The 19335-nt window shown below is 38.0% G+C and overlaps 1 protein-coding gene across 1 annotated transcript; it reads left to right on the top strand.

Moving 5' to 3' along the window:
- Positions 1-1851: 1851 nt before the first annotated feature.
- Positions 1852-19040, top strand: LOC109558119 (hyaluronidase PH-20-like). Its single transcript, XM_019959583.2, has 4 exons — positions 1852-2017; positions 11925-13081; positions 13792-13881; positions 18429-19040. The coding sequence occupies exons 1-4, from the start codon at positions 1852-1854 to the stop codon at positions 19038-19040; spliced, it is 2025 nt and encodes a 674-aa protein (XP_019815142.2).
- Positions 19041-19335: the final 295 nt, after the last annotated feature.

Consider the following 19335-nt stretch of genomic DNA (forward strand, 5'->3'; position numbering starts at 1 on the left):
GTTGGACAGGTGGCTTGTCAAAGTTTCCTAGTTAGGGAAGCTTGTGTCAGTGTTCTGGTGGGTGGAGCTGGATTTCTTCTCTCTGGAGTGCAATGAAGTGTCCAGTAATGAATTATGAGATGTCAGTGGGTTTGGAGTTACTTTGGTCAGCCTGTATATTGAAGGTCAGGGCTATGTTCTTCTGTTGCTGGAGAATTTGCATGGTGTGTCTTGCTCTGGAACTTGTTGGCCCTTGGGTAGTGCTTGGTTTCAATGTAGGTATGGAGGTGTTTGACGAGCTCCTATTGATTAATGTTCCCTGGAGTCAGGAGTTCTCTGGTGTTCTCAGGATTTGGACTTAAGCCTCCTGCCTCTGGTTTTCAGTCTTATTCTTACAGTAGCCTCAAGACTTCTCCCTCTATACAACACTAATGATAAAACATCTAGGTTAAAGATGAAAAGTTTGTCCACAGTGAGGGACACCCAGAGAGGTTCACTGAGTGACATGGAGAAGAGAAGAGAGGGGAGAGAGATAGAGGTGACTAGGAGGAGAAGAGGGGGAATTAAAAGAGGCGAGAGCAAGCTAGCCAGTAATCACTTCCTTATGTGCTCTCCACAGTCTGGACTGTTCAGAGATGTTCACGTAGTTATACAGAGAAGAGAAGAGGGAGGAAGGAGACAGAGGTGGCCAGGAGGATAAAGCAGGTAATCAAACAGAGAGAGAGAGACTGATCCATCCAGTAATCAGTTCCCTAAGTGTTCTCCACAGTCCAGAACACACAAAGAGATTCACAGAGTTGGGTAGAGAAGGGGGAGGGACGAGATAGAGGCGATCTGGTGGAGAAAAAGGAGAGTCCAAAGGGGGAGAGAGCAGTCAAGCTAGTAATCTTGCTCCCAAGTAAAAATGGGTACTGAGGATTGGGTTCTTAAAGGTATAAAATTGATAACAAATACCAAAAAGCAAAGATTAAAAATCTTAGTAGAGGTTGGATTCTCAAAAATACAATATTAAAGAAAAAAAAGACAAAGTCACAAAATTTATAATATATATATATATATATATATATATATATATATATATGAAGTTTGCTTTAAAAGATAGGGTCTTTTTTTTTGCAAAGTAATAGTACATTATAAAAATGAAAATTAAAGGAGTAGTAGAGGACTTAAAAATTAAAAAAAAAGATTTTTAATTTAAAGAATGATAATAGTAAAAATGTATCTAGGACTTTCTCTGGTGTTGTGGACAGTGTGGGGTCAGTTCATTTTCAGATAGTTCCTTGATCCGGCTTACACTTCTCAAGATCTATAGGCCCCTTCCTGTGTAGTCGGTGCTGACTACAGGGTTTTAATCTATTGCACCTGTCACTTCCAAGGAGGTTCCCTCTGTTTTAGCTTCTTCTGTTTGTTGGTCTCTTCAGTGTCTAATTTCTGCCCTGACACAAGAGGGCGGTGGTGGACACTTCTTCAGGTTCACTTGTTCAGTTGTGCTGTGGGCAGGGAGGAGTGCGGCAAACAAATAACACTGGCGTGTGTGGGGGTTCGCAGTGTCTCAGCCACACTGGGTTTGCCTCCCCTCACAATGTGTGTGCTTTCCCTGTCTACACTGCTTAGCCTCTAGGCTGCTCTGCTAGGAACTGTCTGAGGCTGGCCCTGGGTTGTATGCACTTCCCAGGTCTAAGCCCCTCAGGTTCAGGTACTCGAGTACTCCTCAAAGGCACAGATTCGGTTGGGCCTGCGTTTTGTGCCTTCCCAGGTCAGAGCAGCTCAGGTGACCAGGTGTTTGGGAAGCGAGATTGCTGTGACATATTGCCTCCCTGGTCCCTGCCGCTTGGTTTTCTGGGTGTACAACCGGCACACCTTCTCAGGCGGATGTCAACCGTCCAGAATCCCAAGAAGTTTTGGTTAGCAGTGAAGCCTGCTTGCAGTTTGGTAGATGATGCCTTGCTGGGGCCACGACTGCCCCCTTCTGGCTCTGGCTGCCCTCTCCTGCCTGTCTGCTCTGGTGGATGGACCTGTCGGCAGCCGGCTAGCTCTAGTCAGTCCTTTGTTCTGTAAGGCCTGGCGGTGTCTTAGGTTAGGGCTTTTCGCGGGGTAGCTATCCCACAGTCTGGTTTGCTATCTAAAGTTAGTTCCCTCAGATTGCCCTTGGGGCATTCAGGCCAGGTCATTACTCTAAGCAATGCAACCTGCGCCTCCCTGCCCAGCTCCTGCTTGCTAGTGGTGGATGAGGGCATCTGTGCTGCTTCTCCACTGGGAGTTACAGTTTGGCATGTAATCTGTGGGTTTTAATTATTTATTTATTTTTCCTCCCAGTTATGCTGCCCTCTGAGGTTCCAAGGTTCACCACAGACTCTCCAGTGAGAGTGTTTCCTGGTGTTTGGAAACTTCTCCCTTTTTTAAGACTCCTTTCCCAGGGCAGATCTCTGTCCCTACCTCTTTTATCTCTCTTTTTATCTTTCGTATTTTTTCCTAGCTCCTTTCTAAGACAATGGGCTGCTTTTCTGGGTGCCTGATGTCCTCTGACCTGGCTCCTGAGAAACCTATATGCAGGACAGGAAGCAACAGTTAGAACTGGACATGAAACAACAGACTGGTTCCAAATAGGAAAAGGACTACATCAAGGCTGTATGTTATCACCCTGCTTATTTAACTTATATGCAGAGTACATCATGAGAAACGCTGGGCTGGAAGAAGCACAAGCTGGAATCAAGATTGCCAGGAGAAGTATCAATAACCTCAGATATGCAGATGATACCACCCTTATGGCAGAAAGTGAAGAGGAAATAAAAAACCTCTTGATGAAAGTGAAAGAGAGTAAAAAAGTTGGCTTAAAGCTCAACATTCAGAAAACGAAGATCATGGCATCTGGTCCCATCACTTCATGGGAAATAGATGGGGAAACAGTGGAAAAAGTGCCAGACTTTATTTTTTGGGCTCCAAAATCACTGCAGATGGTGACTGCAGCCATGGAAATAAAAGATGCTTACTCCTTGGAAGAAAAGTTATGACCAACCTAGATAGCATATTCAAAAGCAGAGACATTACTTTGCCAACAAAGGTCCGTCTAGTCAAGGCTATGGTTTTTCCTGTGGTCATGTATGGATGAGAGAGTTGGACTGTGAAGAAAGCTGAGTGATGAAGAATTGATGCTTTTGAACTGTGGTGTTGGAGAAGACTCTTGAGAGTCCCTTGAACTGCAAGGAGATCCAACCAGTCCATTCTAAAGGAGATCAGCCCTGGGTGTTCTTTGGAAGGAATGATGCTAAAGCTGAAACTCCAGTACTTTGGCCACCTCATGCGAAGAGTTGACTCATTGGCAAAGACTCTGATGCTGGGAGGGATTGGGGGCAGGAGGAGAAGGGGACGACAGAGGATGAGATGGCTGGATGGCATCACCAACTCGATGGACGTGAGTTTGGGTGAACTCTGGGAGATGGTGATGGACAGGGAGGCCTGGTGTGCTGCGATTCATGGGGTCGCAAAGAGTTGGAAATGACTGAGCGACTGAACTGAATTGAACTGAACTGATGTCCTCTGCTGGATTTCAGAAGTTGTTTTGTGGAATTTACTCAGCGTTCAAATGTTCTTTTGATGAATTTGTGGGGGAGGAAGTGGTCTCCCCGTCCAATTCCTTCACCATCTTAGGGCCGCCTCCCTAGCTTCTTAACTAGATTACTTTCTGATTATGCCATGGCTCAATGGGACAAGCTTTTATTGCATAAGATTAGCATGTATAAATTATATCTCTTTGTTCCACTACAGCAATTAAATAAAATTAGATTTTGGGGACTTCTCTTGAGGAACTGTGTTATTTATTTGACTCTTCTTTTTCTCTTCTTCCTGCTCCAGTCCCACCTTATGGAACAAAACAGAACTCAGAAAATTATTTTCCTATGGCTAACAAATATCAAACATGGCTTTCTTCATCATTTTGAAAATATTCAGTCTAATTCATTTTTTAAATTTTGTAGTAAAAGATTAACTTTACACTGAATGCTATATTTCCTTGAAACCAGTGTCTTAAAGTTGATTCTTCATCTATATTACACTGCAAAAATCTGTCATTATATACAAAATGTTTAACCATCAAAACAACTGCCATAAGAGTTTGTTCTATCATTGGGTTCTTAAACTCACTTCAAATGTCAATGAAACATTTATAGCATTCTTATATTAACTTATCATCCTGGCTAATTCTTTCTATTAGGAAGGCACTTGAATTTGCTGGAATTCAAACACACATATTGAAATACACACACCCGCACATACAAAATACACACACCCACACATACAAAATTCCCCTTTCCCCCATCACACAATAACATCTCAAAAAATTAAGTCTTTCTTTAACTGACTGGGCAAAGAGCTGTCTTTTATCATCCAGCAGGTTAAATACTGCAGACCTATTAGATTATCTGGAACTGTTTCTGACCTAAAGACTTTTTAGAAGAAAACTTAAATTTCGCTTCAAAAGTAAGTAGTCTTTTCAAATTTCTGCTGCGTAGCCTGATAGGGAACATGAGGTATGCCTTTCTGTGGGAAAAAAAAAAAAATTAAAAGTTGTATAATGTGCTGTGTTTTTAAAGCTACATCTTTGACTTTAGGAGGAAAATTTTTCTGCATTTACTTGTGCTTTATAGGGAATACACAGATTAAGGATTAGCAATATTTTTTAGTCTTGAGGATCTCCAACCTGTGTAAAATTTATCTGCGGGAGAAACTGACAAAGTTGAGACAAAGTGTAAGGAACCAATAATAAGAAATGCTGATGATAATAGTAATAATAATGATAGGAATGGGGAAGGAAAAGGAGTTGATGGAATGCCAGCAAAAATGCTACTAACTTCTCTTATTGAGCCAAGTTTATCACCTTATCTATTTCTGGCCAAGTTACATTATAAAATATCAGTTTAATGTGAAATTTTCTAGGAAAAATGTCTTGCTTGAAAGCACCTTTCTTTCCTGAAAACATAAGTTTCTGCTTTAAAAGAAGAACCTGCTTTGGGGATTTTTCTGCTTTGAGGATATTACACTGGTCTCTTATTTCAGAAGTTTACTCAGAATTCAGTTTGGATTCATGGTTACTTGTTACTGGAGGTAGAAGTCAGCCTTTGCATTGAAGTGATAAACTAAACAGTTCAGAAAGGGCACATGCCCTTCTGATATGGTTAGTGTATAAGTGCTATGAGGGCAATACATCTGGGAACTGCTGCTTCACTTGGAATTATGCTTTTTATTTGTCATGTTAAAGAATGGTTCCCAGAGTTTTTGTGAATATAATTTATATATTATGTGTGTGTGTGTGTATATAATATATATACATATATATACATATACATATATGTATATGTATGTATATATACATATATGTGTATATATATATACATATAATCCCTTATATATATATACATATATATATGTGTGTATATATATATGTATATATATATATATATATATATATATACATATAATCCCTTTTAGTATCATGAGGCTAGAGGCTGTTTGCTGGGTATGTATATGTATGTATATATACATATATGTATATATATGTATATATACATATACATTACATATACATATAATCCCTTTTATATATATATACATATATATGTATATATACATACACATATATGTATATGTATGTATATATACATATATGTATATATATATATATAAAATCCCTTTTAGTATCATGAGGCTAGAGGCTGTTTGCTGGGTATTGTAACAGTGCCTTTATCATGCTTGGTTGATCTGGGGACTGTGAGTAATGGAGACTGAGGAGGTCCTAAGGAAAGAAGACATAAAAGGAAACCCATAGACAATATAGGAGATTTTCATCTTGGCACTGTTTCCCCATTGCCAGTGATAAGAATGTTATCTTTCTGGTACCAAAGAGGGCATCTTTCTTATGGAAAATTTTGTGTCCTGCTTTTAGGTAGAAATAGGGAGATCAGAAAGGCTTTCCTATACTTGCTCTTTCTCAAGTATCTTCAGCTCAAAATCATCAATACGCTGAAGGGGCATATTTGAAGATGGCACATCCTCATCTCCTTCAATTCAAACATACACAGAAGTAGAAAAAATTGACCTTCATATCCTCATCACCAGTTTCTACAATTATTAATCCATGGCCAATCATTTCCACCTAAACTCAAATCTTCTCCTTCCCACCTAGTCACCCTTCCCCAACCCAAATTATTTTGTAGCAGATCTGAACAGGGCATAAAATGACATCTAAAAAACAGCTTAAAATATTTAAGATATCTAAGATATTTTACTTTTTATAGGAAATTTCACTACCATTATCTTTATCAAGTTTGTTACTATTTTTCTAACAAACGGAGAATTATGGGGATAAAGAGACTGAGTGACTCTTTTTGATTCAGTTTGATACCTTCTAACTGTTCAAGCCAGAAACCAAGGAGTCTCAAGTTACCAGCTTCCTTAATCTTCCAAATGCAATTGGTGACCAATGGCTGTTGTCTTGTTCTTTTCCAGTCATTATCACTCTTCTTCTTCTTCTTCTTTTTTTTTTTTTTTTTAGTAAAAGGGAAACTTTATTTGTAGTTAAAACTATTCTTAGATTTTTGAACTTTTAAAGAAGAACATCTCTATCACTGAGGTTCAGAGGAGGCGATTGCCAGAAGCCACTTGAGGGCTGAGCATCTAAGAAAAAAAAGGGAAGGAAATATCTTCTGGTTTACTTGTGGCTACACACTGGACTATAAAGAAAGCTGAGCACCAAAGAATTGATGCTTTTGAACTATGGTGTTGGAGAAGACTCTTGAGAGTCCCTTGGACTGCAAGGAGATCCAACCAGTCCATCCTAAAGGAGATCAGTCCTGGGTGTACATTGGAAGGACTGATGCTGAAGCTGAAACTCCAATACTTTGGTCACCTCATGCGAAGAGTTGACTCATTGGCAAAGACTCTGATGCTAGGAGGGATTGGGGGCAGGAGGAGAAGGGGATGAGAGAGGATGAGATGTCTAGATGGCATCACCAACTCGATGGACATGAGTTTGAGTAGACTCCGGGAGTTGGTGATGGACAGGGAGGCCTGGCATGCTGCAATTCATGGGGTCGCATAGAGTCGGACACGACTGAGTGACTGAACTGAACTGAACTGAGCTGAACACACTGGGCCACACCAGACATGCAAGTGAACAGTCCCTGTTGCATCTTACAAAGCCCTCCTGGTGGCTCAGTTGGACCCTTACTGACAGTTTTCACACATTTCTACATACATCATTAAACTCTTGGGTTTATTTCACCACAGAGAAGTCAACGTGGGTTTCGTACAAGTAAATATCAATGACAATGACAGTAGCTTCCATTTATGGAGTGTCTGCTTAATACCTGACACTATCCCAGATGATTTAAATTATCTCTTTATTTTTTTTATTTTTATTTTTTTAAATTTTATTTTATTTTTAAACTTTACAATATTGTATTGGTTTTGCCAAATATCGAAATGAATCCACCACAGGTATACCTGTGTTCCCCATCCTGAACCCTCCTCCCTCTCCATACCATCCCTCTGGGTCGTCCCAGTGCACCAGCCCCAAGCATCCAGTATAGTGCATTGAACCTGGACTGGCGACTCGTTTCATACATGATATTATACATGTTTCAATGCCATTCTCCCAAATCTTCCCACCCTCTCCCTCTCCCCGAGAGTCACTCTTCTTTTTTAATGTAAAATTTTAAAGATTTTTTTTGATCTGGGCCATTTTTAGTGTTTATTGAATTTGTGACCATGTTGCTTCTGTTTAATGTTTTGGCCATGAAGCATGCAGGATTTTAGCTCCCTAACTAGGGACTGAACCCTCACCTCCTGCATTGGAAGTGCAGTCTTAACCACTGGACTACCAGGGAAATCCCCCTATTACTCTTCTACTCTCTAACTTATTTCTACTCCTTTTGTCTTGCATCTCTAGGGTAATGACATGATCAGATTTGTTTCGTAACAATTATTATTATATAGCATGGTTATAATAATTGTTATGAAACAAATCTGATCATGTCACTACCCTAACAAAACACTATTTTGAAGCAAAGATCCCTGATAGACAACCCAAAGCTCTGTTAGCTGATATATTTTACCCCCTCTCCACAATGTTTGAACACTACCAACATTTATACATACAGACATTTGTCCTAATGTAAAATTATGTCCACATTTAAAAATTTTTCGTATTAAACCTTGAAGGATTTGGCACCATTCCAAACAACTCAAGCCAAATAGCAGATGTTCATTTAGAACAGGATATGACCTTTGACTTTGGCCATAGTTCCACACATCTTGCATTCTCATTTATTCTGTCACTTGCCTAAGGGCTACAGTCAGAAACCCTTGGTATGATATCTGAGCCTCCTCATTGTCAACATTATCTTTCTTTCTCAGGTCCTCAAATTTCTCCCTACTGGATTATTGAATATATTGCTCCAAACACTACTCCTCTGTATCTAATCCCTGCTTCCATTCCCAGCCCCTACTCCTACTTGGGTTTGTCCAGCTTGAGCATTCTTCTCTGTGTGGAGCCATAGCTCACCTACCCAGAGATCTTTGGTATTTGACTCTCATGGTGCTTTAGACATATCCTAAAGCACTATTGTGCTTTTCACATCTGGCCATCAATTTCTGCATTCCTAATACCTGTCAGCAAGTGTGTGCTATCATCTTTCTCTTCATCTCATCTTCCTTCTTTTTCTTTTCCTCTTCCCTCTCCTTCCCCTCACCCCTCTTCTTCTTTGTTACTACTGCTTGCCACAGTACCTGGCATACTATGGGGGTTCAGTGAATGTTGCATGCATGATTGGCTGATTTTATTATTATCTTTAGGTAATAAGGCCCTGAGTATGTTGAGAGGTATTTGGGACAATTAAAACCTCAGCCAGCCCAAATGTACCTTTCCTACTCATATTGCTCTGGAATTATGCAGGTTCTTCTAACTGGGCCTCAGAAATGAATGTTGAGAATCCCTAAGATTCTGCTAACAGTTTAGCTGGGATTCATTTAAGTCTTTGACTACAAATCTATGATCTGTGATTTTGAGATCTTGCTTTGTACTTTAGACCTAAAACTGTTTATCTCTGCTTCCTTTCTTTTCTCTCACTTATATATTAACACCCTAGTCTCTGAACTGTCTGTCTATTTGCCCAGAGATATTAAATTTCTCTAGAACTCTTCTCATCTCTGGGACTCAAACCTGCATTCAAGTTCAAGTGAGTCTTCTGGCCTTGTGTGCTTTGGATTCTGATCATTACCTTGGCTCACACAGATACCAGTTGCCTTGCTATGTGTGAAACAGTGACATTTGAGGAGGTTATGTTGACAATCATCAGGTGGCCCAAAGGATGAAGGAATTCTCCTTTTCCCCTTAAACTCTGAAGACTTCAAGAAGGTTTTATTCCACAAAATGAGTCTGAAAGATGCAGGTTCTGGATCTGTCACTGGTTTGTTGTTTTTAGGTCAGTTTGGGTAAATGAGTTACTTCCTGATACATATAAATATACTAATCTTTCTCTTGAAACCAGTTTGAGAAAACAGACTTGTAGAAATTACAATCTGTTCTTCACATTTGGTGATTAGAATGAGATTCCCAGGGCTACCATAATGAATTGCCAAGGACTTGGTGGCTTACAGCAATAGAAATTTATTATCTCACTATTCTGAAGGATAGCAGTTCTAAATCAAGGAGTCAGAAGGGCCATTTTTCCTCTCAAAACTCCAGAAAATAGCCTTTCCTTGGTTTTTCTTAGCTTCTGTTGGCTCCTGGAAATCCTTGGCATTCCTTGGTCCATAACTGCATTATTTCAGTCTCCATAGTCACACAGCTTTCTTCCCTGTATCTTTCTATCTTTGTGTCCTCTCTTCTTCTTATTTAAGTACCAGTCACTGGATTTAGGTCCAACTCTAAATCCAAGTTGATATCATCTTAATATCTTTAATTATTTTTATCTGCAAAGACTCTGTTTTCTAGTAAGGTCACATTCTGGGGTTTGAGGTGGAAGTGTATTTGGGTTGGGAGGGGCATGTTAAACCCAGTAAAGTACCAGCCTTCTTTAAATGTCAACAACATTATTACTTTTTAAATTTTAGATTCACAATTTTCAAGGATAGAAGTGTCTATTTTTTTTTTTTAACAATCTGCTCTCTTTCATTATTTCTTCATAAGGAAGACACACATGTCCATTCTTTTTTGAAGATTTCTGTGGGTAGAATTCTTCCTAATAGGCTCATTCTGTCCCATGTTTTCCTTATATAAAATGACCATGTGGAAATTAGGTTTGAATGTTAATTATTTCAATAAGCCTAACTTACTCCTTCACTGAGATATAGGGACATCTGATCCTTTCTTAGTTCCATGTACTTGTTTCACTAGCTACCATTCAGGCATTTGTGTTGGTAATTGGTAGTTGGAAGGAATTAGTTTTTCCTCCACCATTATTTTAGGTGAAGATTATCTAGGTCCTAAATAAGGAAGTTTAGAAGGGCTTAAACTGTGAAAATCTTTAGTTCCTTTATATGTTCTAAACATTAAGGGGGAAAAAAATCCATTATCTTCAAAGAATGAGACTATAACAATTCTTAGGGTTTTATTTTATTCTGTTTATGATGTCCTCTTTAGAGTAATTCCTTTTATAGAAATGGGGATAAGTGGATAATTTGCTATGGTAAGGTCAAATGTTTGTGGGAAAAAATGGTACAATTCTCATTGTACCTTTATATAGCATATGCTACTAATCTAATTAAAATAGACATTCTAGTTTTCTCCTAGAAATGTAGCATATTTAAATATGCCTTCTTATAGGTAATTTTTGCAGATACTAAGTTTTAAATAACACATAGCTAATTTCTTGTCCTTGACTATTTTATTTTACCACAAAATATACCTTAACATTTCATGCTGTGACAATAAGAATGACACTATAATCTCAATTATCAAAGGCTATAAAATAACAAAATTCATATGTCGCTTTTATTAAGCAAGACCAGAACCAGTTCTTTCAGTGGAAGATATAATCTCATAAGATATTTTATCAACTGTAAACATGATTGGACATTACTTTGACATACAGTAGAGTGAGCTTTCCTGGTGACTCAGATGGTAAAGTGTCTGCCTGCAACGCGGGAGACCTGGGTTTGATCCCTTTTTTGGGAAGATCCCTTGGAGAAGGAAATGGCAACTCACTCCAGTACTCTTGCCTGGAAAATCCCATGGATGGAGGAGCATGGTAGGCTGCAGTCCATGGGGTTGCAAAGAGTTGGACACAACTGAGGGACTTGACTTTCACTTTCTTTGACATCTGATGGAGCATCATTCTAAATAGCACTTCAACTTACCCCTCAGTGGGAGGTGTTGTTTGATTTAATAGTTTCAAGCAAACTTTAGCATTATTACCTCTGGCAGAAGTGATTTTTGCCTCCTCCTCCCTTAAAAAGCAAATATATATATATATATATATATATATATATATATATATATATATAAAACCTCAAAATTCTCTGAAGTTGTTTTTACTTTTTTTTGGCAGACCACTATAAAGTGGTCTTTCAGGAAATAACAAACAAGCTTAAGAGGCTCAACTTGGAATTTATTTTTACTTAACAGTCTTTTGCTAAGGCATTGCTTGATACAGCATTCTTCACAACTAGGAAAGCAAAAGGAAAAATAGCTTCATTCACTTCTCTGTGATTCAATAATGATTGGAACAACTAGAAAATGGTTAGCTATTATAGGTTTTGTATCATACATAAGAAATGATCTATATCATGCATAGAAAATGATTTTATGGATTCAAACACAGGAGTCTTCCATTTTCAAACATTGAATTAAACTCCCTGCACTTGAAGCTGAGAACTTGGTAAAGCGTACAGTCTCTTATGCAGAAATGAGTATAACAATATATTCTACATTTCTTTTTTTCTTTTTTCAGTTACAGATGAAGCAACTTGCAAAACATTGCTAAAACAAGAAGCAAGAAGAATAATATTTAAATACATATCATCATTATACATTTTTATCCATCAAAGTGGCTTCATTCCATACTTTCTCTTCTGTGTTTATATCTTACATCAAATATTAGATAAACCAAAGTGTGTAGGAGAAAAAAAGTGCAAATCATTACTTTTTGCAGTGGGAATGCTAAGGCACCAGCATATCTCTTTTAGGAACTTTGTTGGGTCCAATGGAGCACCCCAGGCAGTGTTCACCTTCCTTCTGGTTCCATGTTGTTTGGCTTTGAACTTTACAGCACCCCCTCTCATTCCAAATATTCCTTTCCTGTGGGCCTGGAATGCCCCAACTAACCATTGTGCTGAAATATTTAGCATGCCTCCAGATCTGGGCCTCTTCTCCTTAGTAGGAAGCCCCCAAAAAGATGTTACAGGACAACCTATTACATTATTTTATGCTGATAGGCTTGGCTACTATCCTAAGATAAATGAAAGAACAGGTGTCCATAAGAATGGTGGAATTCCTCAGGTGGCTTCCTTAAAAAAACATTTGGACAAAGCTGAAAAAGACATTGCCTATTACATGCCAATCGACAACGTGGGCTTGGCGGTCATTGACTGGGAAAACTGGAGGCCTACCTGGGTAAGAAACTGGAAACCTAAAGATGTTTACAAGAAGGCGTCTATTGAGTTGGTTCTGCAACAAAATAGACACTTTACTTTGAAAGAGGCTACCAAGAGAGCAAAAGCGGATTTTGAAAAGGCAGCAAAGAGCTTCATGCAAGAGACTTTAAAATTGGGAAAGTTTCTTCGGCCAAACCACTTATGGGGTTATTATCTTTTTCCTGATTGTTACAATCATCATTATCACCAAGCTAATTACAATGGAAGTTGCTTTGATGAAGAGAAAAGAAGAAATGATGCACTCAATTGGTTGTGGAAGGAAAGCACTGCCCTTTACCCCTCTGTTTATTTGAATACCAAGCTAAAATCTTCTCCACAAGCTAGACTCTTTGTTCGTAATCGTGTTCAGGAAGCCATTCGATTGTCTAAAGTTGTCAATATTAGAAGTCCACTTCCGGTTTTTGTATACACCCGTCCAGTTTTTAGTGATATGTCTTCAAAATTCCTTTCTCAGGTAAGAAAATCAAGGAGAGAAGGCTATGGAATATTGTCTGCATTTAGTGGCATTTAGTGGAATTGAACATCATTTTTGAAAGGAGTGAAATTTAGGTTTAATAACCTTTAAGCTTCCCTGGTGGCTCAGACAGTAAAGAATCTGCCTGCAATGCGGGAGACCCAAGTTTGATCCCTGGGTCAGGAAGGTCCCCTGGAGAAGGGAATGGCAATTCGCTTAAGTATTCTTGCCTGGAGAATCCCATGGACTGTAGCCTACCAGGCTCCTCTGTCCATGAGGTCTCAAAGAGTCAGACACAACTAAGCCATTAACACTTTCGCTTTCACTTTTCAATCTTTAGGAAATATGCACTCAGGTAGTTCTGCCTCATTATATGGATTTAAAATAAATAAGACTATATTTCATTTTAATGTAATCATATAATGTCTTAGCAACCATGGAGGATTTCATAATATAGATAATGTATTAATTCAGTTCTTTTTATTTATTTTTTTATTTTACAGACCTACTCTCTTGTCAGAAGTAATTAAAATAATAGCAGAAAATCTGAATTTTTGTTATAGTAGGCAGTGGTGGCTTAAAAGATAGAAATGAATAGTGGAGAAATATTTACATAATTATTGTAGGGTCAGCATTCTTGGCTTTGGTGTTACTGTCTGACGTATAACACTTCATTTTATTCCTCCCTGTTAACTCTTCACCTTTGCCAGGATGACCTTGTGAGTACAATTGGTGAGAGCATTGCTCTAGGTGCTTCTGGAATTATAATGTGGGGAAGCTTCAACTTAAGCCTAACTAAGGTAAGTTGAAATGGTAGGAAATAGATGAAAATATTTTTGCTTTTAATGTTTTTCAGGGTTTCTGTGGGATTGAATAATAAAATAGACATGATCTTTGGCACACAGTAGTAGGTGCTCAATTAATAGTGGCTAAATCAAACTACCATTTGTGTGGTTGTATTGTAAGGCTGTTTTCCAGCAAGGAAACAGAAGTTTGATGAGATTAATTGAAATTGCCTAGGCTACATGACTAAGAAGTAGCAAAAACAGGACTACAGTCTTGGTTTCCTTATGTGGTCTTTGGTGTTTTCTCTACTATATAATTGTATTACTTTTCTCCTAATGCATTTTATTCAAAAAGCTTTTAACTATCACAACCTAATCCTTTTCTCTCTTCCTTTATTCTCATCTTTTTAAAACAATTTTCCATGTCAGGTTTTAATCTTTCACCTCTTCAATATTCTTGACTCAAAGCATGAGTAAAGCTATTACATGGACACTGCTGAGTTAGAGCTAAACTTTTCCTTCTCTAATCAATGTGGGAATACTAGTGATGTGGGTGCCATGGTGTCTAATAAAGCTCTTGGCTCAGAGGTTTTATCCTAGGATGTACAGAGAACAAACCTTATACTCTAAAGACCAGAAGAGATCTTTTGATATCTTGTCCTTCAGATAGACTAGCCATATTTTCCCTTCATTTATAAAGATATTTGGCTTTGTGAAATTCTTTCAAGGTTATCTGAGCCATACAACCCATTTAGTAGATTCTATTGTCTCTGGTTTGATCACCAGTTAAGGGAAGTAATAGAAACTAAGTTCAGAGAAAGGTATATGTCTTTTTTGCAAAATCTTTTACATGTCAGAAAATTATTTAAGAATTATAATTCTCCTAAGAATATTTCTAACTTTTATTAGTTGTTTTCTCAAATCTATAAACTTCTTTCTTCAGGATCCTGGTAATTCTATGATGGAACAATTTATAAATTCCCTATACGACTTCCTTTTTTTAAAGATTAAGAACTCCTTCTTTTAAAATTAAGAACTCTGATGAGGAATAAATCAGGCGTTCTCCGATTAGTAGGATGACATGGCAAACTAGTCAATTGTCACATTTGTTTTGTTCTTAATTGCACTTTAATCTTAGATTCACACTCTTCTACTATGACTCTTAAATCACCTCCAGTATTATTTACCCAGGGACAGTCCTTCAGTTTTAATATGATGATTTTCTACTGGATTGAAATAACACTGTCTTGAAATTGTTCCCCATGGACTTTATGCTGCACATCTCTGCTACTTTTCCAAATTTATCATTTTGAATGTTAATTCTGGCATTACTTTGCTTTTTCCTATGTCATTGGAAATCAATAGAATCATGGATTGCTTGTGTTTCCTCTGATTCACTGACAACTTGAGAAACTGGTAACTGCAGGTTTACTTGCAATGACTGGAACTGACTTAAAACAATGGCTATTGAATGTAGGCAAAGCATTCCTTCCATTCCATCTTAGTAGATCCAATGCTATGACCGGGCCAGCTTCTTCTGGTCCCAATTCATGAGACCTGATAAATATTCAGAAATTTTGTGAACTGTTTGTTAAACACAGTCATTATTAAAAATTAAATTATGAAAGCTTAGAATAAAATTATGTTAAAAACAAAAGTAATAAATACTAAAAATGCATCGATTATTTATTTTCGTATTATTTATACTTTTAGGGTTATTTACATCTATTGTGCCTGTATAAATGGAAATGGTATTATATAGTGATATGTAGTTCACACCATACTTCCATCAGTGTAATGGTGGGGTACCTGATTCCTAACTCTGCACTCAGTGATGTCAGGTTGGTAGCTTAAAATGGGCCATGGTAGGAGTATTTACACCATGGGTCTTTAGAAACGCTATAAAACAGATTTTTTTTCTCTTAGAGAGCCAGGTTTAGATCTTTCCAAAGACTACATCTTGTGCAGGCTAATGATTCTCCAACATTCTCATTCTTTTTCTCCTCTTCTCATCTAGTTCTTGTCTCTGTACCCAACTCCAATATCATCTGATCTTGGAATAAATCCTTATATATTCTTGATACTGGTGTTACTATGTTGAATAATACTGATAAAGTCCCTGCCTTTGTGAATCTTGGAGGGATAGAAACAATACAAAACAACAAAAATATTTTATGTGATAAGTACTATGCAGAAAATTAAAATAGTTGTGAGAAACTGGATAAGAAAGGTGTCTGAAAAGGATCTTATCTAATTAAAACTGCAATCTGAATGACAAGATGTAGTCAGCTATGTTAAAAATGGGAGGAAAGAGAATTCTAGACAGAGGGGACAGTAAGCGCAGTTTGAATGGACCTGCCACACTTGAGAAACAACTAGTACCTGCAGTGCTTGTGAAACAAGGCCGAGTGGGTGCAGGGGGCTGGACAAGAGGAAGGAGAGGTTTCACCCCAGCAGGCAGTATACAAGTGAATTGTATTCTAAATGCTATGTAAAGCTACTGGAGAATTAAGAGGTTTTCTATTGCTGCCATAAAAACAGCAACAGTGGTTTAAACAGCAGAAAATTATTATCTTACAATTCAGTACTTCAGAAGTCCAACATGGACCTTAATGCACTAAAATCAAGATATCAGCAGGATTACATTCCTTTCTACGGAAAGACCCTCATTTACTTGTTTGGGTTGCTGGCAGAATTCATTTCCTCGTGTTTGTAGCATCAAGATGTCTATTTCTGACTGGCTATAGTTATGGAGATTTCCAGCTTCAAAAGGTCACTGTATTCTTTAGTTTTTGGTCTTCTCATCTACATTCAAAGCCAGAAATGCCAGGTTGAGTGTCCCTTACCTTTGTATTTGTCCTCCTTCTCCCAGCTCATTTTAAAAATCCAAATATAAAAAGTTTCTACATTTTTAAGGACTCGTGGTTAGATTGAGCCCATCAGATGGTTCAGGATATTCTCCCATCTCCTCCCATCTAAGTACTAACCAGGCCCGACCCTGCTCAGCTTCCAAGATCAGACGCGATCAGTCACGTTCAGGGTGGTTTGGCTGTAGACTCTCCCCATCTCAAGATCCACAACCTTAATCATATCTGGAGAGCCCCTTTCACCATGTAAAGTAACACAGCCACAGGTTCCATGGGACTGGAGAATGAATATCCTTGGAAGGCTCTTATTCTGCCTGCCACTGATGGTGTCATTTCAAGAAGGTAACAAGAAATAGATTCAAGTGGAAGCTGCCAAGGTTCCTCAACTTGCCTGCCAAGCTACCACAAACAAACCGGCCAATTCACTCAATGGAACTGTTGATCTTGAAAGAAAGCAACTACCTTCCATGTTTTGAAAAGGACAGTTTTCCAGTTTTGGAAAATATCAGTTTCAAGATGAATCATTTTAGTGACTCATACTCTGCCAAATAAGTATATCTTCAAAAGAGCTGTCATGGTTCAACCATACTTGAATTATACATAACACTTAAGATATACTCAGTTGAGAGCTTCCTTGTTGGCTAAGTAGTAAAGAATCTGCCTGTAATGCAGGAGACAAGGGAGACATGTGTTTGATACCTGGGTTGGGAAGATTCCTTGGAGAAGGGAATGGCAACCCACTCCATTATTCTTGTTTGAAAAATCCCATGGTCGGAGGAGCCTGGTGGGCTACAGTTCATGTGGTCACAAACAATGGGACACAACTTGGCTACTAACAACAAAAAACTCAGTTGAACCTATTTAGTTGTTTTGAGCTAGCAGTTTAGAAACCACTCTTCACAATGCCCGAACATATCTGACAAATGTGATATTTATTACATTTATTTGTACTTTATATTGATTATACTTTGAGAGGTAATCAATGATATCTTGGGCTCTGTGCTTAGCTGTTTTACATACATTGCATCCTTTCATCTTCACAATAACTCTATGAGGTAAGTGCTATAATTATCTGTATTTTGCAATGATGAAGCTGAGTCATAGCCAGTTTAATTACTTTCTACAAGGTCACCCAGAAAGGAAACGAAGAAAGCTCAAGGGATTCCCAAGCTCACACAGCTAGCTATTCATGGATCTGTGACTCCAAACTGGGCAGAAGGACTCCAGACCCCATGCTCTAATCCCTCCACCCACACTTCCACCCCTGTTAGTGTAGGAATTACTGAGGAAGCCCAAGGCTGGGTATATTAAACTTCAACTCATTAGTTATTTAGTGACATGAAATAGCATGTGAAACTTACAAATGTTACAAAGAACAGTTGGAATTGTCTTGCTTATTAAAGTAAAGAAAGATAAAAATATTTCCTACTCTCACTGAGTCTGGTTTTTATGTGTATGCCTCTTTAGAAATTGTTTGGCCTTCGCTGGTGGCTCAGATGATAGAGAATTTGCCTATAATGCAGGAGACCTGGGTTCAATTCCTGGGTTGGGAAGATCCCCTAGAGGAGGAAATGGCAGCCCACTCCAGTATTTCTGCCTGGAGAATTCCATGAAAAAAATTGCTTAACATAGTGAATTAATTCACATATGAACTCACTTGGATCTTAATAATCTGATCTTCTTACGATTTTACAGCAATCTTGCATGAACCTAAGCAATTACTTGAATACTATACTGAATCCTTATATAATCAACGTCACTCTAGCAGCCAAAATGTGTAGCCAAGTGTTGTGCCACGAGGAAGGAGTGTGTACAAGGAAACACTGGAATTCAACCGACTATCTTCACCTGAACCCAATGAATTTTGCTATTCAAAGGCGGAAATATGGAAAATACACCATACATGGGAAACCCACACTTGAAGACCTGCTACAATTTTCTGAAAATTTTTATTGCAGTTGTTATGCCAACATCCACTGTAAAAAAAGAGATATAAAAAACATTCATACTATTAATGTATGTTTTGCTGAAGATGTTTGTATAAACGCTTCTCTAAACTCAGACCGCAGTAAGCACTCTTCTAGCCAGAAAGATATATCTTCTACCACTTTTAGCACTGTCTCATCCTCCACACCGACTGCCAAAGTGTCTGCACGTGTTCCTGGGAAAGATCATGTGTCCCTCAAAATCAGGCTTCCAGGGGAAGCCCTCTCCAACACCATCCAAAGGGGCCATAAGAGTGTTGACTGGAAAAATATATTCCGTCAGTTATACTTTCAAAACATTAAAAATGAAACAAACTATTAAAATATAAATTCAGTGATTATTAGGTTTCCTATCTGCATGTTTTATGTTTTGATTTTTTTTACATTATAATAGTTTATAACTTCAATGACTTTTTAGGCAAATAATGATACCTATATATTTGAAATTTTACATTTGAAATGTGAATCAAAACTCATGGCCAAGATAGTATTTTAATTTTTTGAGCAAAGATTGCATTTTCATGATCAAATTTAACTTGAAGTTAGTATTGATTGATAAAGAATTGTGATCAGCACCTTTAATATTCAAAATCATAGGGCAGTGTTATTACTAAATC

Source organism: Bos indicus, chromosome 4, assembly GCF_029378745.1.
Source record: "Bos indicus isolate NIAB-ARS_2022 breed Sahiwal x Tharparkar chromosome 4, NIAB-ARS_B.indTharparkar_mat_pri_1.0, whole genome shotgun sequence".
Lineage (NCBI taxonomy): Eukaryota > Metazoa > Chordata > Mammalia > Artiodactyla > Bovidae > Bos > Bos indicus.

Bases quoted from the DNA above. Each gene is read 5' to 3' on its own strand.
- LOC109558119 (XM_019959583.2), top strand. From the start codon at position 1,852: ATGTCAACCGTCCAGAATCCCAAGAAGTTTTGGTTAGCAGTGAAGCCT. The intron at 2,018-11,924 runs GTCAGTCCTTTG...TTCTTTTTTCAG, and splicing joins TCGGCAGCCGGCTAGCTCTA to TTACAGATGAAGCAACTTGC. The intron at 13,882-18,428 runs GTAAGTTGAAAT...ACGATTTTACAG, and splicing joins TCAACTTAAGCCTAACTAAG to CAATCTTGCATGAACCTAAG.